This window comes from Gekko japonicus, unplaced genomic scaffold, assembly GCF_001447785.1.
Source record: "Gekko japonicus isolate JY-2015 unplaced genomic scaffold, Gekko_japonicus_V1.1 scaffold2140, whole genome shotgun sequence".
NCBI lineage: Eukaryota > Metazoa > Chordata > Lepidosauria > Squamata > Gekkonidae > Gekko > Gekko japonicus.
Window position 1 is genome coordinate 64638 of NW_015176041.1, and position 23435 is coordinate 88072.

General features: G+C 50.6%; 1 protein-coding gene across 1 annotated transcript in view; it reads right to left on the reverse strand.

Moving 5' to 3' along the window:
* Nucleotides 1–956: 956 nt before the first annotated feature.
* The window catches only part of WDR62 (WD repeat domain 62), a 40094-nt gene continuing 17615 nt past the window's right edge, over nucleotides 957–23435 (reverse strand). Inside the window, exons 10-27 of the mRNA XM_015426659.1 lie at nucleotides 23424–23435; nucleotides 22057–22232; nucleotides 20515–20606; nucleotides 19225–19350; nucleotides 17800–17867; nucleotides 16720–16841; nucleotides 15373–15448; nucleotides 14974–15085; nucleotides 12606–12669; nucleotides 12090–12212; nucleotides 11829–11965; nucleotides 10354–10427; nucleotides 8575–8778; nucleotides 8089–8237; nucleotides 4688–4824; nucleotides 1891–2028; nucleotides 1626–1740; nucleotides 957–1062 (exon numbers count right to left, since the gene is read on the reverse strand). The exon at nucleotides 23424–23435 is cut by the window's right edge and continues 126 nt beyond it. Of these exons, the coding sequence (XP_015282145.1) occupies nucleotides 957–1062; nucleotides 1626–1740; nucleotides 1891–2028; nucleotides 4688–4824; nucleotides 8089–8237; nucleotides 8575–8778; nucleotides 10354–10427; nucleotides 11829–11965; nucleotides 12090–12212; nucleotides 12606–12669; nucleotides 14974–15085; nucleotides 15373–15448; nucleotides 16720–16841; nucleotides 17800–17867; nucleotides 19225–19350; nucleotides 20515–20606; nucleotides 22057–22232; nucleotides 23424–23435 (2031 nt within the window). The remainder of the gene's footprint in view (nucleotides 1063–1625; nucleotides 1741–1890; nucleotides 2029–4687; nucleotides 4825–8088; nucleotides 8238–8574; nucleotides 8779–10353; nucleotides 10428–11828; nucleotides 11966–12089; nucleotides 12213–12605; nucleotides 12670–14973; nucleotides 15086–15372; nucleotides 15449–16719; nucleotides 16842–17799; nucleotides 17868–19224; nucleotides 19351–20514; nucleotides 20607–22056; nucleotides 22233–23423) is intronic.

Here is a 23435-nt window from a genome sequence, read left to right on the forward strand (position 1 = left end):
CAGGCACGTGACAGGCAGAAATGGAAGCCTCTGCATCCTTACAGCCCCAGAGGGACCCTGGAAGAGCCAGGAGTGGCCGTTCAGCTACAGGGCAGAAGTAAGAGGCAGGATCTAGTCGGTCCTCTCTTTGGATAACCAGCTGGTGCTTCAGAGATCGCGGTTTCTCCTTATGCAACACGGCACAAACCACTAACCCCTAAGCAAGCTTCTTACCTGAAGTAGTGCACCCTTTAGTATCCGGCTTCTCTTCCAACTCCACCAGAAGTCCCTGGGAAGGCTTCTGAAACTGATTATTTCACAAGTTATGAAGCAAACCGGAAGAGGTCTGGCTTCTACGTTAATATTTTGAGGAGAACATTCTCCGCCTTTTTACAAAATGCAAACTCGTTCCCGCGAGGGCACATTCAGGCGCTCCGGCGCTCTACGGAGCTGCCAGGGACCTGTGACGAGGACCTTTCACAAAAAACTGCAATCCCCAGAGGTCCGTGCGGGGAGCAGTTAAGCCGTTCGCATACCTTCAGTGTATAAGGCAGACGGGCCTCTCCCTCTACCCAACTTCACGGGAGAGGCTTTCTGGAATCCTCGAGAAGACGCGAGCAGGCTGCCGCGCGCCAAGTCAGACTGTGGGGCAGCCCGCCCCAACGGCAGCAGCTCTCCGGGGTCTGCCCTGTGCCCGGGGCGGTGGCACAGAAGAGCCCAACCCGTTTGTCCATTCGGGACTCAACAGATCGGCGAGACTTGCTCAGTGGGGCGGGAGCCAGGGGGGCGGGCTCCCTGATACGCCACCTGTGGCTCTTCTGAGCCTGGCTGCCCAATGCGGCACCTGCCCCGAGCGTCAGAAAAGCAGGCAAGGCCCTTGCCCCGCAGGGCTTGTGGTCAGCAGGTGGTTTCCACCTTGAAGTCGCTGCCACTCCCCCAGGGGCGGGCCTCTCCTCGAGCTACAGCGCTGCAAGGGCTCAACCTGCCTTGGCCGTCTTGGGCTCTCTGGGCAACGGACTCTCTTCCTTAGCCTGGTCTGGAACAACCCAAGCGGACTGTGCAGGCTGACGCATCCTGGGAAACCTGTGTTAAAACGAGCACAATGTTGACACGGATTTTCAGGTTACTTTATTTAATTCATCGGTACCTGTCCTCTCTCCCCAATGCTGCTCACGTCATTCCCCTCTCCTCCATTTTATCCTCACAACAGCCCGGTGAGGTAGGCCAGTCTGAGAGTGCACGGCTGGCCCAAGGTCACTCAGGGACCTTCCACGGCACAAGTGGGGATTCGAACCCGGGCCCCCCAGATACTATTCTGACACTCCTAACCAGTGCTCCCCCTAAGCTGAGTGAGTGTGAGCTAGCTCACAGTCTTTTAGCCTCCGGCTCACACATCTTTGTCTTGGCTCAGGAAGGAGGGCTCCGAAGCAAAGTAATTTCTGCAGCAGCCAAACTGCTCGGCTCATGACTTTAACGCTAGTTGCTCACAAGGTAGAATTTTTGCTCACAAGGCTCCACGGCGCAGAGGGAGCATTGCTCCTAACCACTACACCACACTGCCTCTCTACTACTTTACATCATCTACTGATTAATTCTTTTTTTAAAAAACAAACAAACAAACAACAACAACCGGCGCACTCCCTGACCCGCAGCGTGAAAGAAACCGGGCAGAAATGCTCAGGCGAGGGTTGTGGAACGGGGCGGCCTCCTCGGCTTCATCCTCGGGTGGCTTCAGGTCCTGGAGGGTGCCGTCAAACTTTTCTGTGTTGGAGAAGAAGACAGAAGACAGCTGTCTGGAGCAGGAGGGGGCGGGTGGGAGGCAGCTGGGCTGCTGGCCTTCAGACCTGGGGAGGCGCGGAGTTTGCCGGAGGCCGCCGGAGGCTTCCGCAGCCCGGGTGCAGGGGGAGGTACCTTCACTGTGAGCGTCAGCCAGCGTCTCAAAATGGTGCTTGAGGAATTTCTCTTGCTCCGGGGTTTGGGGCAAAGAGCCGGTTTTCTCATCCAGGTCGGTCAGCTCTGCTTCCACTTCAGAAACCAGAGACTCCTGGTCTGAAGCCAAGAAAAGAGAAAGCAGCTCAGGGATTAGCGCAGAATGCCCCTGGCTCCAGGGGCTGCTGGGCCAGGTGCTGGGTTCTGGTCCTACCAGTGCTGCTCGGCCTATTCCACAACCCCTTGCACGTCTCTTCCCCTCTCCTCACTTCCCTTTCTGCTACTGAACACCTGCGTTTAGGCTGACAGGGGAAAACATCGCCAGAAAAACAAGGGAAAGGCCCCTCCGGAAAACCAAAATGGCCCCAGAAAAAAAGACCCAGATAAAAGCACTGAACTTCTAGAAGAGGATTGGATTGGTTCACTAACCAAAGGTGTCTCAGAGCTGCTTACAATCTCCTTTCCCTTCCCCCTCCCCACAACAGACAGCCTGTGAGGTAAAAGAAGAAGAGATTGGGTTTATACCCCGCCCTTCACTAACCAAAGGAGTCTCAGAGCGGCTTACAATCTCCTTTCCCTTCCCCCTCCCCACAGCAGACACCCTGTGAGGTAGGCAGGGCTGAGAAAGCTCTGACAGAAACTGCTCTTTTTTCAAGGACAGCTCTTATCAGAACTATGGCTTGCCCAAGGTCATCCAGCAGCTGCGAGTGGAGGAGTGGGGAGTCAAACCCGGTTCTCCCAGATTAGAGTCCGTGCACTTAACCACTAAACCAAACTGGCACCTTTTAGACCAACAAAGTTTAATTCTGGGTATCTGATCAGGAACTCTTACAAAAAATATTGAAAACTACTGTCCCTTATATACCAGAACTGTTGTTGTTGAATATAATTCCAGAAAACTATAAAAGACAAGACTTTTATCTTACTATACATATCCTAACAGCAGCAAGGATGTTGTATGCGAAATATCGGAGAAGAATGGAAGTACCTATAAAAGAAGAAGTTATAGCCAATGATATTAAGAGGAAATAATGAAGAAGGCTTTGAAAACACTTGGCCGAGAGTTTACGATTGGACAGAAGAAAACAATAACTAAAATTCCTGGACCTCTGACCGAAACAAGAAGAATCAAGGGCCTAAAAATCATAGATGTAAGTATTAATAAAAAGTAATTGTATGCTGGGGGAAAAAATAATTTCTAGAATTATAAGAAGATATCAAAAATAATGGTTAAAACGATATAGCCAGAACCTCCCTTTTAGGTTTGTTTATGTATGTTTTTCTCTCTCCCCCCCCCCTGCTTTATATAATTGAAATAAAAATACACTGAGGGGGAAAAAAATTCTGGGTCTCTGAAGAGGTGTGTGTTTATGTATGTATGTTTTTTTCTCCCCCCCACCCCCCGCTTTATATACTTGAAAATAAAAATACACTGAGGGGAAAAAAAATTCTGGGTCTCTGAAGAGGTGTGCGTGCACGTGGAAGCTTCTACCCAGAATCAAACTTTGTTGGTCTGAAAGGTGCCCGCTGGATTCAGACTTTGGGGGTGTTTTTTGTCTCATTTAGTGTGGCGTGTGAGACATGCCGTTACACAGCTGCATTGTGCCTGCGCATAATGAGACACAGCTTTTCAGCAGGCGGCTGTTTATTATGTGATCTGCTCTCTCTCAACAAGGCGTTGACCTGAGCATGGATATCTGAAGAAGTTCTCCCGCAAAACGCATTGGGGGCCTGTGTGAGTCAGAGTCACAGTCCCTGTTGAATTATATTCGGACCTGATCTTCAGCAGGTCTACAACACATCTCTCACTCTATGAGCCTATTCATATCGTGTGTGCCATGTCTGTATTTGTTGTTCGTTGTGACATGTTACACAGGACCTTCCCGCACTCTCCTTTCAATCCATGTTCACTGCGGTGTCCTCCAAGCAATTCTGCACTAAAACCAAATTCAACCTTCTTTTTAATCCAGCCCCCACCCACCCCCATTCTGCACTAAAATCGAGTCCAGCCTTCTTTTTATTCCAGATTGTTTCCCCCCATTCTGCACTAAAATCGAGTCCAGCCTTCTTTTTATTCCGGGTTGTTTACCCCCATTCTGCACTAAAATCGAGTCCAGCCTTCTTTTTATTCCCTGCACTCTCCTTTTAATCCATGTTCACCACGGTGGTCCTCCGTGCAATTCTGCACTCAAGTCAAATTCAACCTTCTTTTAATTCCATCTCTCTCCCCCCCTCCCAATTCTGCATTACATTCCCTCCCTTCAGAGGTCAGCCCGCTTTCAGCCTGTTGTTGCTCTGGGGTTATTTGGAGGCTGCTTCGCCGTGGACTTAAATTGCCTCGACTCAAAGACTGAGAAAATGTGGAGTGGCGGGCAGATGCGGAAAGGACCACAGTCTTACATGCAATTCTGTATTTATTCACACTGCCAGGTCGCCGATTCATTCAGCACAGTCCAGTGCTTTTAGCTGGGTCCTTCATTCACGGTTCTCTGGGGAGAAAACCATTCCCATTCCTACAGTTTAACTAGCAGGATCACTTTTATGAGGGTTCGGGGATGACTCTGCCAATAGATTCCCCTCCAAGAGCTTTATTGGCCATTGGCATACAAATTGACCCTTCTCTGGCATAGAAGACTCGGGCAAATGTGCTTCGGTTAATCGAGCCAGCATCCGACAAACTCCTGGTGCTGCCTGTTCTTTGGTCACAGGTGGGCTTGTGCAGGAACCCACAGGTGGACAGAATGCCCCGGGGCTGGCAAGGCATCCTTCAGAACCTTACCCTCCTGTGGCTGGCCAAACAGAGATGCCTCTGAATCCAAGGAAATGGCCGAGTACATTTTATCCGCCTGCTTCTCTTGCGTGTTCGCGGCTTCCGTCTGAAGAGTCAGCTCAAGACGCAGGTCCCCCCTGGGCCTCCTTTCAGAGAAGAGATGACGTGTGAGTAGCTGGCTGGAAAAGTGTTAATTCATTTGCCGGCTCAAGCTTATGGAACGCAAGGCCCCGAGATTCGGTGGCCAAAGGCAATAAAATGGTTCGGTTTGCTTATTTATTACATCACCTACAGTCCGGCCTTTCTCACTTGAACTCAAGGCGGACGACACCGAGTGAGTCGATACCATCAACGGGGTGGGGCATTCGATAAACAACGCGGGGTTGAAATTAAGGGTGGGGAGGGATCGGCTGGATATTAGGAAGAACTTTCCCACAGTCAGAGTTGTTCAGCAGTGGAATCGGCTGCCGGGGGAGGTGGTGAGCCCCCCCTCACTATCAGTCTTCAAGCAGCGGCTGGACAAACACTTTGTCAGGGATGCTCTAGGCTGATCCTGCACTGAGCAGGGGGGGGGGTTCAATCTGTATTTCTTAGATCTCTGTTTGGCGCTCCTAGAAGCACTTCTAATGGAACACTTAGGCAAGAGGCCGGGCTACTCAGAGTCGAAGCAAAGGTCTGGGAGCAGGCTATAACGCTCTGGCTAAAAATTCATTACAACCCAAAGGGTTTAACCCCTTGCCTTTTAGCCTCGGACCCTCACCCCGCCTGGTCCACACAAATCCTTAATAAATTAAATCAGATTGGCCTGTTCCCAGGAGATCCCTTCTATGGAAGCCTACACAGGGCAAGAACAGCTGTCGCAAAGAGGCTTCGTGATATTGAATCACAAATGAAGAAGCCTCGCTAGCCAAGAACTTCAGAAATATAAAATCTTGGCCTAATTTCACTGCTGTCCCTTATTTAGTTAACATTACCGATGAGACCTACAGATGGGCCTTTTCCAGAGCCCGTTTTGAGGCGCTCCCTTCCACTGTACTCCAAGGTAAATTCACTCGCGTTCCAATGCATGAACATAGATGCCCGTGCATGGCTAACATGGTGGAATCACTTACTCATGTCCTCCTGTTATGCAGGTTCCATCAGGAGGAACGAGACCATCTTATACTACCCCCTTCTGTCTAGAGTTAGCCCTCTGCAGCCTTATCTTGACTTTAGGCCAGAAGTCCTTCATAAATTCCTCTTAGAAGACGTTCAGAGCTCAGTGACTTACGCTGTGGCCAAATTTTGTGGCTTAGCTATTAGGAAACGTAAACTTATTTTAGCTGGAAAAAAATTGTAGGATTCTCTTATCAATATTATTTTATTTTACTAATTTTATTAATGTTCTCTTGTTAATGTTTTTATACTATCCCCGTGTTATCCCTGTTTTAATCTTTCTTCTATCAGAATTGTATTGTTTTACTGGCTCTTGCTGTCATAAATTAGATCAGATCAGCAGGGGGTTGGACTAGATGGCCTGTAGGACCCCCTTCCAACTCTGGGATTCTGGGATTCAATAGAATTAGGGTTGTAGAACCAACCAGAGGTCTAAAAACAGAACAGAAGCAAAGCCAAAGTGTTAACGTGTCACGTTAAATGATACAAACATCACAAAATCGGATCCTCGTTTCGGCAAGCGAGACACAGTAGCATATACCACGGCCCCATGTCATTTGTCTCAGTGAATCATTTAGTGTGGTGCAACTCTGTGACCTGCACAGAAAGCCCTCTTGAATAACAGGGGTGGGGCTACCACAGAGAAGGCGTGTGTACGGGCAGTTGTCGACTTTGCCTGCTTGCAGGCTGGTGCCTGCAGAGGAATTTGCCCAGGTGAGCAAAGCTGTCGTGGCGGTTGTAAGGGAGAGACCAGCTCGCCCGCAAAACCGAAACCCCGAAGAACTAAGTGACGGGTAGAGGGGGAGGCCTGACCTTGTCAGTTGCGACGGGAAGGGCTGCTTTTCATCGGGTAGACTATCTTAATCCACAGCCGGACTGGGGAGAAGGCTCGGCAGCCTGTCACAATGCTCCCGGCAGGATAAAGGGTGGGGGGAGAAATAGCTTGAAGGGCTTCCGTCATTTTAGGGAGGACAGGACTAAGACTACGGCATTTTAACAGTGAGTGCTGGCTGATTTTAGTTGCTTGTTGTGTTTTGACAAGCAGTGCAATGTGAAGAAAGCGAATGCAGTCTTAAGATGCATTCACAGAAGCCTTGTGTCCAGATCACAGGAGGTGGTCAGTCCACTCTATTCTGCTATGGTCAGGCCCCACCTGGAGGACTGTGTCCAGTTTTGGGCACCACATTTTAGGAAGGATGCTGACAAGCTCGAGTGTGTCCAGAAGAGGGCAACCAGGATGGTGAGAGGGTTGGAATCCAAGTCTTATGAGGAAAGGCTGAAAAAGTTGGGTCTGTTTAGCCTGGGAAAGAGAAGGCTTAGAGGGGACACGATCGCAGTCTTCGAGTATCTGAAGGGCTGTCATGTAGAAGGTAGAGCAGATCTATTCTCTCTTGCTCCGGATTGCAAGACTAGATCTAATGGGTGGAAATGACAAGGGAATCGATACCGGCTAAATATCAGGAGAAACTTCCTAACTGTGAGAGTGGTTGAGCAGTTATTACCAGACACTAAATTACGTTATGGCTTTAATCTAGTCTCTTTTGTTATTGTTCTGTGGGCATCTAGCACGCTTCTGAACACCTTAAGTGAAGCCCGATAACTGGATGGGTAGCCAGTTGAGTGACCGTAGAATGGGAGTGACATGTGCGCTCAGTCTAGCTCCCGATGTTTATGGGTCTTGGGGTCATTTCGTAGAAAAAGAGGTGCAGGAGCTCATTAGCATAACTCATTAGCATAACTTATTTCAATATGCCACACCCCCTGACATCACTGGAAGTGTGTCAGAAGGCAACACCCACCGCTCGGGCTCCACTGGACTCTTTTGGATTGCTAGCTTGGGGGGGGGGGACGTGCAGATCTGTCCTCGCAGAGGAGGGAGAGCTTGTACCTGAACAAAACTTGGTCTTAAAGGTGCCACCGGACTGTTTTGGGCCGGGGGGCCGGCTCTGCAACTTACCTGGCTGTTTCTTGCTCTGACTGAGGGCTGCTGGGAGCAGGGGGCGGGGCTTGTTGCATGTGCCCGCCCCCTGGGCTCTTTACTGCCAGAGCTGCGCTCCTGTAGGAAATGACCCCTGCTTGTGCCAATCAACTGCGGCGCCAGCAATAGCTCCTCTGTCGAAAAGGCTCCCCTTCGTCTGGGCCCCCTGCGGTCAGCCTTAAAACAGGTTTACTTGCCCGAAAGACCCGCCAGGCTCAATTGAACCTGCGTCTGGGTGCTTGAGGCTGAAGCCCCGGACTGTTCGGCAAGGACTAACCTCTCTGCCTCAGCACGATCGCTGCTCGTCTGGACAGACAGGTTGCTTCTGTCAGCCCGGAGGGACTCCAGCTCTCGAGTGGTCTCATCTCCGGGAGTCAGATCTGGCGCTTTGAAGTCCTCCATTACGTTGCCAGGGGAGCTCTCTGTCTGTAAGAGAGCGAAAGGAGGCCATTCTTTTCTCTGAGAATGACATGACTTCACATACGTTGCCTGCAGGACGCTGACGGGACTCGAGGACAGAGGGCAGGAAACGCAGGCGCTTGGAGCCTGGAAACGAGGACCGCCGGACAGGCGTCCAAGACATGCCAATCAATTAATCCACTAAATACTATGCTCCATTGGTGGATCCCAGTGTTGAAAACTGCCTGTGAGGCTTCCCGTCAGTGAGCCTTGGGACTCCGTCTCTGGGCTCTAAAAGGACTCCTGGTCTGGTTCTCGGGCTCGCCAAAATAATTACCGAACCACGTAAGCCGACGCTCCTCACCTGCAAGAGCAGCTGATCCAGGTTCCGGGGCTCCAGCTCGATGTCGCTCAGGCTGTCGTTCTTAATGGGGGTGAAATAATTAAGGTCCGCGTCCAGCATGGTTTTGATGGGCTCCTGGTCGGCGCGCTCCGCCCATCGCCCTTGCGGCTGGTAACACGCCCTGGAGGCTGAGACCGCGCTTTCTGAATTATCGACCTCACCGAGCTAGAGAGAGAGAGAGAGAGAGAGAAGACAAACGTCCTGGGTCTCAGCTACTTGGGATTTAAAAAAAAAAAACCAAGAAGAAAGAAGAAGGGAGTCGATACCGGCTAAATATCAGGAGAAACTTCCTAACTGTGAGAGTGGTTGAGCAGTGGAACAGTCGGCCTCGGGAGCTGGTGGAGGCTCCTTTGCTGGACGTTTTCAAGCGGAGGCTGGACGACCGTCTTTCGGGTATGTTGTAGGGCTATCTTTCAGCTACGCTCCTGCAGAGTGCAGGGAGTTGGACTAGATGACCTGCAAGGTCCCTTCCAACTCTAACATTCTATGATTCTGATAAGGAAAGGCTGAAAGATTCGGGTATGTTTAGCCTGGGAAGGAGACGGCTTGGAGGGGACATGACTGCAGTCCTCAAATATTTGAAGGGCTGTCATGTAGAAGATGGAGCAGATCTATTCTCTCTTGCTCCGGATTGCAAGACTAGACCTAATGGGTGGAAATTTCAAGGGAGACGATACCGGCTAAAGATCAGGAGAAACTTCCTAACTATAAGAGTGGTTGAGCAGTGGAACAGACTGCCTCGGAAGGGGGTGGATGCTCCTTCGCTGGACGTTTCCAAGCGGAGGCTGGACGACCGTCTTTCGGGGATGTTGCAGGACTCTCTTTCAGCTCTGCTCCTGCAGAGTGCGGGCAGTTGGACTGGATGACCTGCAAGGCCCCTTCCAACATTCTATGATTCTAAGGATGACAAGCGGCGTCTAAGGTGGAAGGCATCCTCTGCAAGGATTTGACTACAAGCGTATTCGCATCCTCTCAGAGAGCTCGGAGTCTGCTTATTTTTTGCACTCCGGGGGCTAACCCCCTCTGGCGCTTTCCTCTCTTCCGGATCTAGATTTCAGCTCGCGCTCTTCCCGGTCGGCCCACCCACTGCTGCCAGCTTTGAAGAATCGGAGCACGACCTGAACGGGTGCGTCCCAGCTGTTTTAACCACTGCGGGCCCAGCGACCAGCATTCCCTCCCTCCTGGACCGCACAGTCTTGCGTCCCCCGCCCTTATTTAAAAGATTTATACCCTGTCTTATCTCCTTAGACTTCCACTGTTGTGGGGGCAGTGAAGGAATATCAGCGTGGCAGACCCGGATAGGCATTTACTGCTCCACTGTTCTCCTGGAAATTGGGAACCCAGGTATCAGGGTAATTAATTGCACAAGGCAGAAACATCTGCTGATGTGCTGAGTTCATCGTGAGAAGCTACCTTGGCAAACGGATTTTCACATTAAAACAATAAAAGGGATGACACGTAGGCACAGTGAACCCAAATGTATATACGTACTGAGAGCCCGAGATGGAATCTGTTTACTGCTTAATGACGCCATCAGCAGAGACGGGAATGATAAGGGAGAGCGGCTGTTAGAAAACACATTCCAAAAGGATGCTTGAATGCTTGTAACTTTCCCTTACGTGAGGGAGGGGGGGGGAACTAGAAACTTATAAATAAACGCTGGGAAGCCGAGAGGCTTCAGTCAGTTCCTGCAGACTTGTGCCCTGTCTTCTTTGAACCCCGGAAAACTACACACTGTACCTTGCAGCGGGACTGAAGTGACACCCGGTTGGTCTGACGGCAGAGTTTAAAAGGAAACCCGATTAGCCTCGATCCTGGGTAACAGTGGCACCGACGTCCGGCTTAATCACGGCTAAGTCCAGAAGGTGTGTGTGTGTGTGGGGGGGAAATCCCAAGTGCATAAACAGAAGCTAAAGAGCAGCCGGAGCGTTCCCCCGCAGGCCAGCCTAAGGATGTGAACCCCAACCAGTCTGGCCTGCCCAATACCTCAAGTGTCTCCTCCTCGGCCACGTGGAGGCATCTTAAATGGGGGGGGGGGGGAGCGCGATTTGAAAGCCATGTTCAAAAAATCACCCAGTAAGAGACATCAGCAGACAGGAACAAGGAAACCCATTTTTCACATTTAATTCTCGCTTTTTTTTAATAAAGGGAAAGGATCTTAAGCAGAGCATAACCCAGCCTTATCATACTCCCACAAGGGCTCGTTACCATATGTAACGATTCCATGTTTTACTGTGTGTGTGTCTTTAAAAGTGGTTTGTATGGATGTATGGCAGACTAGGATGCTGAACTCAGGCAAGTGAGATGATTGGTGAGTGACAGAGAGGGGGAGGGGTTTTGGAATGAATGCTGTGTGGATGAACGGATATGTCAGTCAATCCCTGCAGACAGGAAAGTTTGGAAACTAAGAAACAGCAAAGAAGAATCCAGTGTTTTCAAGGACTGTATATAGCCCATTTACTGGTCTTGCTTTAGGAAGGCTTCTTTATACTTGCGTATTCGTTTCATAGCTTTTGTGCTTTAATAAGCAATAAGCACATGCGGATCATACTAAAAGATTTGCAGTTTGATCTCCATGCATGATTTTCTCATTTATTATGTTTGTGACGTATGCCTTTAAGCAGGGGTCATTTTGTAGAAAAAGAGGTGCCGGAGCTCATTAGCATAACTCACTTGCATATGCCACACACCCCTGATGTCACCAGAAGTGTGTCAGAAGGCAACACCCGCCACTCAAGCTCCACTGGACTGTTTTGGATTGCTAGCTATTTGGGGGGGGACGTGAAGATCTGTCCTCACAGAGGAGGGAGAGCTTGTACCTGAATAAAACTTGGTCTTAAAGGTGCCACTGGACTGTTTTGGACCGGGGGAGGGCTCTGCAACTTACCTGGCTGCTTCTTGCTCTGACTGAAGGCTGCTGGGAGCAGGGGGTGGGGCTTGTTGCATGTGCCCGCCCCCTGGGCTCTTTACTGCCGGAGCTCCACTCCTGTGCGCTCCTGCAGGAAATGACCCCTGCCTTTAAGTAACACTTTAGTGGTATTTGACCTTGAGCAATCCGTTCTCTCCACGGTGTATTTTGTTTTTGTGATTGTACTTAGTATCTCCGTGGTCCTGTTGTATTTAGTGTTCTCTCCAAAGCCCAGCTGGCCTCCCTTCTTGGGCCTGCTCCCGTCCCCCCTTCCCAGTGGCCTGGGGGATCAACGGTGCCCCCGTACCTGTATCCGAGTCCTCTTTGCTGGGAGTCTGGAGGGATGTTTCTTTCTCCTCTCCCTCGTCCTCAGTGTCGGAGTCGGCTGGGAGCTCAGCCCCACAAGAAGTCCTTCCGCTCGGCGTGGTGATGTAGGTTTCCTGCCTGCAGGAGGTCAGATAGGTCCCTCGTGTCACGTGACTACAGTTGTTAAGTCGCCCCTCCCCCCCAGCGTAAGGGAGGAAGTCGTCGCCCCCTCGGGCAACGAGTGGCAGTTCTGGTCCAGTACCTGACCTGTGGAGACCACGCCTGTTCTCTGGCTTTCTTCTGCCGCTGGACTTGATCTAGTTCCATCAAGTGTTGTTTCATGCTGGCGGTGATTTCCGGGCTGAGGTGCCATATAAAGATGCAGCTGGGCGAGGGGAGGGAGGGAAGAACATGGCTCAGGAGGACGAAAACGTCAACCTTCTCTGAGGCATCCCGCAGAGGCCGTTTGCCAGTGGTGGCGCTTCCCTTGAGAGCATAGCGCTTCCTGGCTTCCATCAGGCGAACAGCAGCAGAGGGCCGCGACCCGTGGATCCCCCGGATCCAACCCTCTGTTGCTCTTCTCTGCCCAGGGATCCAAAGGCATTGCACGTTCTCCAAAGCCCCACCGGGAGACACTCCCCCCCCCCGGGACTCTTCCCCGTGGGGCCAGCTAAACGGCAGAGATTTCTTCCAAAGGACATCCAAGCCGGTCATTCCCACGCTGCCCCGCTGCGGTTTAGAGGCCCCGCCACCCTCTCCTGGCGCTCCAGTGGCCCACCTGTCTCCCGAAACGGTGATCAAGTGTTTGCAGTCGTAGGTGAACTTCATCCCCGTAACCACCTCTGGAATGCAAAAAGGAGACAGGCAGGCTTTTAGGAGCAGGGTTAACAGGCGCTCGTGCTCGCTGACCTGGCAACGTCGACACACGAGCCCAGGCCCCGATCTGGGTGGCCCAGGCTTTCCTGATTTGGTTCCTTGCTGCTCACCACATTATTTGGGGGGGGAATTCACCCCATAAGCATGAGATTTCACAGGCGAAGCTGTTCAGGGGGGTGAGAACCAGGGAGAATTGTGATGCACTCCAAAGGGGATCTGTTGAGGATGGGCGAGTGGGCGTCAACGTGGCAAATGGGGTTCAATGTGGCCAAGTGCAAGGTGATGCACATTGGAGCCAAAAATCCTAAATATAAATACACATTGATGGGGTCTCAACTGGCAGAGACTGACCAAGAGAGAGATCTTGGAGTCGCAGTAGATAACTCACTGAAAATGCCGAGACAGTGTGTGACTGCAATAAAGAAGGCCAACGCTATGCTGGGGATTATTAGGAAGGGTATTGAAAACAAATCAGCCAGCATCATAATGCCCCTATATAAATCAATGGTGCGACCTCATTTGGAATACTGTGTGCAATTCTGGTCACCACACCTTAAAAAGGATATTATAGCTTTGGAAAAAGTGCAGAAAAGGGCAACTCGAATGATAAAAGGGTTGGAACACTTTCCCTATGAGGAAAGGTTAAAGCGCTTAGGGCTCTTTAGCTTGGAGAAAAGACGACTGAGGGGTGACATGATCGAGGTTTATAAGATTATGCATGGGAAAGAGCAGGTAAAGAAAGAGGTACTTTTCTCCCTTTCTCACAATACAAGAACCCGTGGGCACTCCATGAAATTGCTGAGCGGTCGGGTTAGAACGGATAAAAGGAAGTACTTCTTCACCCAAAGAGTGATTAACACATGGAATTCACTGCCACAGGAAGTGGTGGGTGCTACAAGCATGGACGGCTTCAAAAGGGAATTAGATAAGCATATGGAGCAGAGGTCCATCAGTGGCTATTAGCCACAAGGTATAGCTAGGGGCTCTGGGGCAAGTGATGCTCTGTCTTCTTGGTGCTTGGGGGGGGGGTCAACAGTGGGAGGGCTTCTAATGTCCTGGCCCCACTGCTGGACCTCCTGATGGCACTGGTATTTCTGGCCACTGTGTGACACAGAGTGTTGGACTGGATGGGCCTTTGGCCTGATCCAACATTGGCGTCTCTTATGTTCTTATGTTCTTAAACCACTAGGCCATTCAGGTTTGACCCAGAGCATATCACTGATGAATATACAGTGGAGGTGAACAATAGGTTTGACTAGATTTGATAGACAGAGTGCCTGAAGAAGTATGGATGGAGGTTTATGACATTGTACAGGAGGCAGCAATCAACACCTGGTATTTCTGGCCACTGGGTGACAGACACAGTGCTGGACTGGATGGGCCACTGGCCTGATCCAACACTGGCTTCTCTTATGTTCTTATAAGTGGGAATTAGATAAGCATATGGAGCAGAGGTCCATCAGTGTCTGTCAGCCACAAGATATAGATAGGGGCTCTGGGGCAAGTGATGCTCTGTCTTCTTGGGTGGTGGGGTCAACAGTGGGAGGGCTTCCAGTGTCCTGGCCCCACTGGTGGACCTTCCAATAGCACCTGGTATTTTTGGCCACTGTGTGACAGAGTGCTGGACTGGATGGGCCATTGGCCTGATCCAACATTGGCGTCTCTTATGTTCTTATAAGTGGGAATTAGATAAGCATATGGAGCAGAGATCCATCAGTGTCTGTCAGCCACAAGGTATAGGTAGGAACTCTTGGTCTGGGGCAAGAGATGCTCTGTATTCTTGGTGCTTGGGGGGGGGGGGTCAACAGTGGGAGGGATTCTAATGTCCTGGCCCCACTGGGGGACCTCCTGATGGCACCTGGTATTTCTGGCCACTGGGTGACACAGTGTTGGACTGGATGGGCCACTGGCCTGATCCAACACTGGCTTCTCTTATGTTCTTATAAGTGGGAATTAGATAAGCATATGGAGCAGAGGTCCATCAGTGTCTGTCAGCCACAAGGTATAGATAGGGGCTCTGGGGCAAGTGATGCTCTGTCTTCTTGGTGCTTGGGTGGTGGGGTCAACAGTGGGAGGGCTTCTTTTGTCCTGGCCCCACTGCTGGACCTCCTGGTGGCACCTGCTACCTTTGGCCGCTGTGTGACAGAGTGTTGGACTGGATGGGCCATTGGCCTGATCCGACATTGGCTTCTCTTATATTCTTATGACCAAGAGGAGATAAAGGGAGATATGTGGGGGGGGGGGGGGAATAGCAGTGCTGCCAGACCCACCTGAATGCCCAAACATCTTAGCAACGCAGTCACCAGAGTGGAAGTCAATAACGGAAATGCTTTTGTCGGAGCAGCTGGTGGCCAGGAATGTCCCGGAAGGATCCAACTGGACCTGCAAGGGAAGGAAACAAGAGGCCCCGCCCCCTTCATTCAAGCGGCAAGCTGAACGATCGGGAAGAAGAACGCAAAGGCACTGATACGCTCTCAGAATGCTCTGTCTTGGCGTAATCACCTCGGCGGCTTGGCACTCCCAGCGCTGTTTTGCGGGAACGGAACCCCTCTCCCTCTTTCTCTGTGAAGCTGAGCGAGGTGTGAGCCGCAGTGGGCTCAGAGAGCACCCTGGGGGGGGGCATTTTTCAACATTTGTGGTTTCAGCCACCCTGACAGTTACGTATTCACCTTCAGCAGCGATCCGTCATCACTTTGTGAGCCTTTGTAACAGCACTTCTGCTTCCCGCTGCCTGTGTTGTAGACCCTGGAGGAAATGGGAGAAGTCAGTGAACTCTGGTGCGGGGAGGCCCGTTGGCTCGATTCACCTGAAGACCTGCTCGCTGGCATTGCTGCTTTTATGCCCCTGCGTCTACCGCTTTTGGAAAGGGCAACAGACAGCAATTCCCGTGCACAGACAATCATCTTATGATCAAGGAAATGGAGATTAAATGTCGACAGCTAGGTGCCTGTGGTTAAATCACATAAATGTAAAAAGAAGAGGAAGAGGTTGGATTTATACCCCACCCTTCACTGCCCCGAAGGAGTCTCATAGCGGCTGACAAACTCCTTTCCCTTCCCCCTCCCCACAACAGACACCCTGGGAGGTAGGTGGGGTGCTGAGAGAGCTCTCGAGGACTGCTTGTGAGAGAACAGCTCTGAGAGAACTTGCGGCTGACCCAAGGTCATACCAGCAGCTGCACGTAGAGGAGAGGAGATTGGATTTATACCCCACCCTTCATTACCCTAAGGAGTCTCAGAGCGGCTCACAAACTCCTTTCCCTTCCCCTCCCCACAACAGACACCCTGTGAGGTAGGCGGGGCTGAGAGAGCTCTCTCGAGGACTGCTCCTGAGAGAACAGGTCTGAGAGAACTTATGACTGACCCAAGGTCACACCGGCAGCTGCATGTGAAGTCGGGAATCAAACCCGGTTCTCCCAGATTAGAGTCCGCGCTCCTAACCACAAGACCAGACTGTACCGGGGCTGGGCACAGTATCCAGATAACGTATCCTGCAAAGAACGCTCCTACACATTTCCCATTCCTCTTAAGGAGCACTGGATGGGAGAAGTTCCCGGGGACGCCTGTGGGAAGACACGGGAGATGGTGGCAGCTGGTTCGAAGTCCACTCCCGGAGCCTCGCGTATCTATTAGTTTTGGATTCGCCTCCAGCCTTCAGTCCTGCATGATTTACTACAGTGCTGTTGTTTTCTGGCTAACGGATGGAGACGTTCCCTGGAGATTGGGCCTAAAGTTTTACCTCCGTAATTAAGAACTGAGGAAGGAGGATAGATGTGGGAACACCCGCACAGCGACAGGGGCGAGGCAAAAGGCACACAAGCTTGGGTGTCTCAGGCAGAAGAGGACAGACAGGCAAAATGCTGTTGTTGGGGGTTTTTGTTAAAAAAAAAAAAAAAGCTGGAAAGGTTTCCAAGATTTTGTGGACGGTTTGGAATCCCCACTGTCCCCCGGCACGCGGCTACTGAGCATCCGCCGAAGCCTATGTCATGAGGAGGCAAAGATCGCAGACTGGGTCACCTGACGTTTCTGTCTTGACAGGCCACGGCGACGTATCTCTGGGTTATATCGATATCCATGTCATACAAGGTTGTTTTCTCCGCAATGTGGTGGGTTCTAACAAAATGGACACCGTCGGCGACCTGAGGGCAAAGCACACGATGCTCTGAAGTGGCGCCGGGATTTGGTCCCCATGCTGTAAACCGGGGGTGTCGAACATGAGGCCCGGGGGCCGGAGTTGGCCTGTCCAGGGTGCTTACCCGGCCCACAAGCAACTGGTTATGGATGGAAATGCAAGCTACTCTTCCTTTTATAGTATCTCTTGGGAGAAAACCTAGTCTTGTGTATGATTAAATACATTTATTGGGGCTTTTGTGGGTCCCCCAGTAAATCAATTGCTTTCACTGCTAGGAATCCATTTGTATTTTGAGTAAAAAATAAGACTGTTAATTGGGTTTGCTGGCATCCTTTATAGAGTTAATATCATTTTATGGTACATGTGGCCCAGCCCAATGAAACAACATTTATGTGAGATACAGCCCTCGTCAGGGGTCATTTCATAGAAAAAGAGGTGCAGGAGCTCATTAGCATAACTCATTAGCATACCTTATTTGCATATGCCACACCCCCTGACATCACCGGAAGTGTGTCAGAAGGCAACACCCACCGCTCAGGCTCCGCTGGACTGTTTTGGATTGCTAGCTTTTGGGGGGGGGGACGTGCAGATCTGTCCTCGCAGAGGAGGGAGAGCTTGTACCTGAATAAAACTTGGTCTTAAAGGTGCCACTGGACTGTTTTGGACCGGGGGGCCAGGGGGGGCTCTGCAGCTTACCTGGCTGCTTCTTGCTCTGACTGAGGGCTGCTGGGAGCAGGGGGTGTGGCTTGTTGCATGTGCCCACCCCCTGGACTCTTTACTGCCGGACCTCCTGCAGGAAATGACCCCTGGCCCTCGTAACAAATGAGTCTGACACCTCTGAGTGTAAACTGTTTCTCGCAAACCCACCCGGGCACAAGCAGATTGGATCTGCAGCAGATACAAAGTGTGGTCCATTTTGTCAGTAATGGGCTCTTGGTCAAAGACGGCAAGCAGTTCCAGTTTACCTTTTGCGCGCTGCGGAAATAGATGCTTTTGTCGGCTCCGCAGCTGATCATCTGAATGCCGCCATCTCCTGTAGGAAAAGAAAGACTGAGGGAAATCGCCAGTGGCAGAAGGACCCCTGAAATCCACCAGTGCCGGCTCCCGGACCTGCGCTGGGCATGACTGACACAGCGTCTCCTGTGCAAGTCAAAACAAAAATGCCCAAGAGCACAGGAAGGGAAAGATGTGCTTGGTTCAGACTGAAACTGGTGGTATTTCAAAGGGGCCCGGCCCTTCTGCCTGGCACCGTTGCGTGCAAAACTCCGTCAAGCGTGCGGCGGCTTTCGTGCTCAGAGGAAGGAAACGAAGCCTTCCCAGAACCCCAAGATTTTGGTTTTTTATTTATAATTTTTGTTTTACAACATAACCAACGTATACAACAAACAATTTACTATAAACTTGTTTAAAAGAAAATCATATTATGATACAGAGTGTTCCTTGGGCAGAATTTCTTTTTCCATTAAGTAACTTATAATTGGAAACCAAACTGATATCCCTTTTTTCTCCTATTGTGTAACAGAGTTTTTATACAAATTAAATGACAGTTTACTCAAAATAAAGCAGTCCCATATCGTTATAAGCCATTGTTGCACTGTGGGAGGTTTTACCCCTCTCCATTCTATTGCTATCCATGATTTTGCTATTGTTAACAATAACCAAACTATTTCCCTTTGTCTTGATGTCATCTGGTTTGTGTTCCATATTTCCAACAATACCACTTCCAGTTGTGAAGGTATTTGTACAGATATCATTTCTTTAATCTCCTTAATTATTCCTTTCCAATATTTTTGCATCATTTGACACGACCACCAACAGTGTAAGTAGTCTGCTAGTTGGCCACATTGTTTAATGCATCTTGGGGAGCGTTCTGGGTTTAATCTGTGTCGTAATGTAGGTGTGACTTGCCATCTAACCAGTATTTTAAATGCTTGCCATTTAACTGTGAAAATTTTTGATGTTTGACTAGGAGCATTCCAGATTGTGTCCCAATCTTCCTCTATTAGTTCAAGGTCTAAATCTCTAGACCATTGTTTCTGATAAAGTGTTTTCTCCTCTTCATCTGCTTTATTTAGTATTTGGTATAAGATAGTAATTAAACCTGGGTTTTGCTCTTTTGCTTCATTAAGCAATAATTCAAACTGTGTCATTTGTCTTTTTCTTGTCTGCTTCAATTGGGGTGATTCCAATAAATGTTTTATTTGCAGATATTTATACCAATGTACTTTATGTTGTATTTTTTGTTCTAATTTGCTCTTTTCTATTATCTTATCTTTTTCTAAAAAATGAATTATTCTTGTTATGCCTGCTTTTGAACCCCAAGATTTAACAAAAGAAAGGAGGCCCTCGGGAGACCGCAGACCATTGATGCAGAGGTTCAGGAAACTTACCAGCAAATTTCACAGCAGTAATGGCTGATGAGTGGTCAGCCAAGGTCTGCTCCAGTTTATAGTTCTTCTCCACATTTAGCACGTGGATCAGCCGGTCTCTGCTTGCCGAGGCCAGAAGGGGCGTCCCTACAAAGAGCAAAAAGGATACTTGAGTGGCACACTTGGCTCAAAGGAGCCAGAAGCAATTTCACAACAGGAATGGTTCCCAGGGTCAGCTGAGAGCAAGAAGCTCTTCCCCTGTCCATCCCATCGACTTGTCTGAAGTCAGTAGTACAAATGTGCTGTAAGGAAGGGGCCGTGACTCAGCGGCAGAGCCTCTGCTTGGCATGCAGGAGGTCCCAGGTTCAGGTGATGAGAAAGACCTCCACCTGAGACCCTGGAGTGCTGTAAAGAGGGGCTGTGGCTCAGTGGCAGGGCCTCTGGTTGGCATGCAGGAGGTCCCAGGTTCAATCCCCGGCTTCTCCACTGAAAAGGACCAGGCAGGAGGTGATGGGAAAGGCCTCAGCCTGAGACCATGGAGAGCTGAGTGGCAGAGCCTCAGCTTGGCATGCAGAAGGTCCCAGGTTCAATCCCCGGCATCTTCCGTTCAAAAGGATCGGGTAGCAGGTGATGGGAGAGACCTCCGCCTGAGACCCTGGAGAGCTGTAAAGAGGGACTGTGGCTCAGTGGCAGTGGCACTGATGAGTGGTCAGCCAAGGTCTGCTCCAGTTTATAGTTCTTCTGCTTGGCGTGCGGAAGGTCCCAGGTTCAATCCCCAGCATCTCCAGTTGAAAAGGACCAGGTGATGGGAAAGAGCCCCTGGAGAGCTGTAAAGAGGGGCTGTGGCTCAGCGGCAGAGCCTCTGCTTGGCATGCAGAAGGTCCCTGGTTCAATCCCCAGCATCTCCAGTTACAAAGGACCAGGCAGGAAGTGATGGGAAAGACCTCCGCCTGAGACCCTGGAGAACTGTAAAGAGGGACTGTGGCTCAGTGGCTGAGCCTCGTCCACGGGTGGTTTGCCACTCCCTGGCTCTGCGTAGCCACCTTGGACTTCCTGGGTGGTCTCCCATCCAAGTACTAAACAGGGATGATCCTGCTTAAACCTCAAAGATCTGACAAGATCTAGCTAGCCTGGACCATCCAAAGCGGGGCGAGAACATTGTCAGGAGTCAAAATAATCCAGTGATTAATTGGAAACAAACAAACTCTCTCAGTAAAAACCACTGCGGCTTGATGGCCTGATGGGCTGACTGAGTATAAGGGAGCTTCGTGTATTTGTGTGTTCAGACGCACAGATTAGGTGACATTTTACCCGTTTCCGGTTTGGAATACTCCAAGCACAGAACTTCTGAGTCGTGGGCTTCGATTTTCATCACCTCCTCCATGCAGTTGAGCTCATGTATCCTGTAAAGACCAAACGGACACGCTGAACTTGTATTTCCTTCGGAAGTCACTGAATCGCTTACTTATGTCGCTAATGAGTTAATTAATTAACACACAACTTATATTCCTTTTGAAATCAATCACCCGCTGTTAAAAGAAGGAGGAGGAGGAGGAGGAGGAGAACATGAGAACATAAGAGAGGCCAATGTTGGATCAGGCCAATGGCCCATCTAGTCCAACACTCTGTGTCACACAGTGGCCAGAAATACCAGGGGCCATCGAGAGGTCCAGCAGTGGGGCCAGGACTCCAGAAGCCCTCCCGCTGTTGCCCCCTCCCAAGCACCAAGAATACAGAGCATCCCTTGCCCCAGACCGAGAGTTCCTATCTACGCCTTGTGGCTAATGGTCCCTGATGGACCTCTGCTCCGTATGTTTATGCATAAGAACCTAAGAGAAGCCAAATGTTGGCTCAGGCCAGTGGCCCATCCAGTCCAGCACTCTGTCACACAGTGGCCAAAAATACCAGGGGCCATAAGGAGGTCCAGCAGTGGGGCCAGAACTCCAGAAGCCCTCCCACCGTTGCCCCCCCCCCAAGCACCAAGAATACAGAGCATCACGTGCCCCAGACTGAGAGTTCCTATTTAGACCTTGTGGCTAAGAGCCACTGATGGACCTCTGCTCCATATAATAACACAAGAGAAGCCAATGTTGGATCAGGCCAATGGCCCATCTAGTCCAACACTCTGTGTCACACAGTGGCCAAAAGCACCAGGTGCCATCAGGAGGTCCAGCAGTGGGGCCAGGACACTAGGAGCCCTCCCACTGTTGCCCCCCCGAAGCACCAAGACTACAGAGCATCCCTTGCCCCAGACCAAGAGTTCCTATCTAGAAGGAGATTGGATTTATAACCCACCCTTCTCTACCTGAAGGAGCCTCAGAGCGGTTTACAATCTCCTCTCCCTTCCCCTCCCCACAACAGACACCCTCTGAGGCAGGTGGGGCTGAGAGAGCTCTTTCGAGGACTGCTCTTGAGAGAACAGCTCTGAGAGAACTTGTGACTGACCCAAGGTCACACCAGCGGCTGCATGTGGAGGCGCGGAGAATCAAACCTGGTTCTCCCAGATTAGAGTCCGCCCTCCTAACCACTGCACCAAACTGGCTCTCTACACTACACCACTACACCAAACTGGCATTCCCTGAAAGCTAGTTTGGTTTGTAAAACCAAAGGCAAGGACCCATGCGGACACATCAGTCCCAAGGGTTTTGGTGCAGGATCAGGTGGCCCTAAATGTCTCAGCGGAGCGAACGGAGATGCCGCTCCCAGCCTCAGGAGCCAGAACCAGCATTCGAGCAACTAAGCCAGGCATTCTGTTAGCAATGACTGCATTTGGGAGCTCTTGATCTAAGGCACAACTGGACCCACCGTCAAAGAAAGAGGCGGCCAAAGGAAAAGGTACGACGGAAGACCCACCTCAGGTTTCCAGCTCTGTCACCGGAAGCCAGGTGCCGGCCGTCGGGGCTGACCTGCAGGACACGGACGCCAGACTTCACGTCCAGGTATCCCACGTTCTCACCTCGGTCCGGGACGTTGGTTGAATCTTGCAAATGCTGGGTGTTGTTTTCCACATAGATGACTTTCAGCAAGTTCTTTAAAGGAGGGGAGAACAGCACACGTTCATCACATGTCGTTGAAGGAAACGGCACCAACGGGAAGATTAAGAGACAGTTACACAAGGAGAATTTGCAATAACAGAGCAGGACAGAAGCACTACAGCCGGACCTTATCAGCTGCAATCCTTCGTGTCTCTCCCAGACTGTGACATTCACTTTCTAGCTGATTTGAAACCACAGGGCAATGCTGGAGTCTGTACTAAGCCTAGATGAGCCTCTTAATAAACCCTTGACTGGCCACATTGTCAGCCGGCTCTTCCTCCAAGGAGCTCGGGGGAGACATATATGGGTTTGTTATTTACTTAGGATTTTTGTGCCGCTTTTTCTGATTCCTGCGCAAGGCGGCTTCCCGTTGAAACACGACGAGACAAAAAACAGCAATTGGAAAACGAGCCACCGGACATAAACAGCATTAAAGCTATCCATAAAATGGGAGAAGGCTACTTTTAAAAAGCTGTGGATCAGTGGCAGAGCCTCTGCTTGGTGTGCAGAAGGTCCCAGTGCCAGTGTTACTCTCGGGTAGCCCCAATGGCAGGAGCGCCCCACTACTGGCCTGAACCAAAGTCCCCCAAAGTCAAGCACTCTCGGCTTGAGCCACAGAGTCAGCCCTGCAAGCACTCTGCAAAAAGGGATTTCGTATTCAGGAGGCAACCAGGCAACCCTCAGAGCAAACCTCCAGTCTTCTCCCCTGCCCAGGAAGATATGCATATGAAACAATGGCCGTTCCACCAGGTAAAACATCTGCATTTCTAAAGGCTATTCAGAGGCCACCTGGTCTCCAGTACCTCACCCAGCCCTTTTGTGTGGTCCAGTGTCTATGTGTGAATTCTTTGTCTTTCCTTGCTCCATCCCTCAGGATACCGAGATAAACCAACCAAACATTCAAATTATTAACGATCCTTCCCCAACTCATAGCAAGTCTATACATTAATATCCTCCAAAACCTCCCCTCATTAATAGCCTCGCTCAGCTCTTGCAAACTGAAGGCCGTGGCTTCCTCGACTGAGACGATCCTTCTGAAGAAAGCACTACTGGCGCTAGGCAAGCCTCACATCAATCCTGCGAGGGAGGTGAGGCTGAAAGAGAACTCTCCAGGGAACACGGGCTTCCCCAGTGGTACTCCAGCACTCTAACCGCTACACCAGGCTGCCTCTCTGCCGCACTTACGTTAGTGCAGAC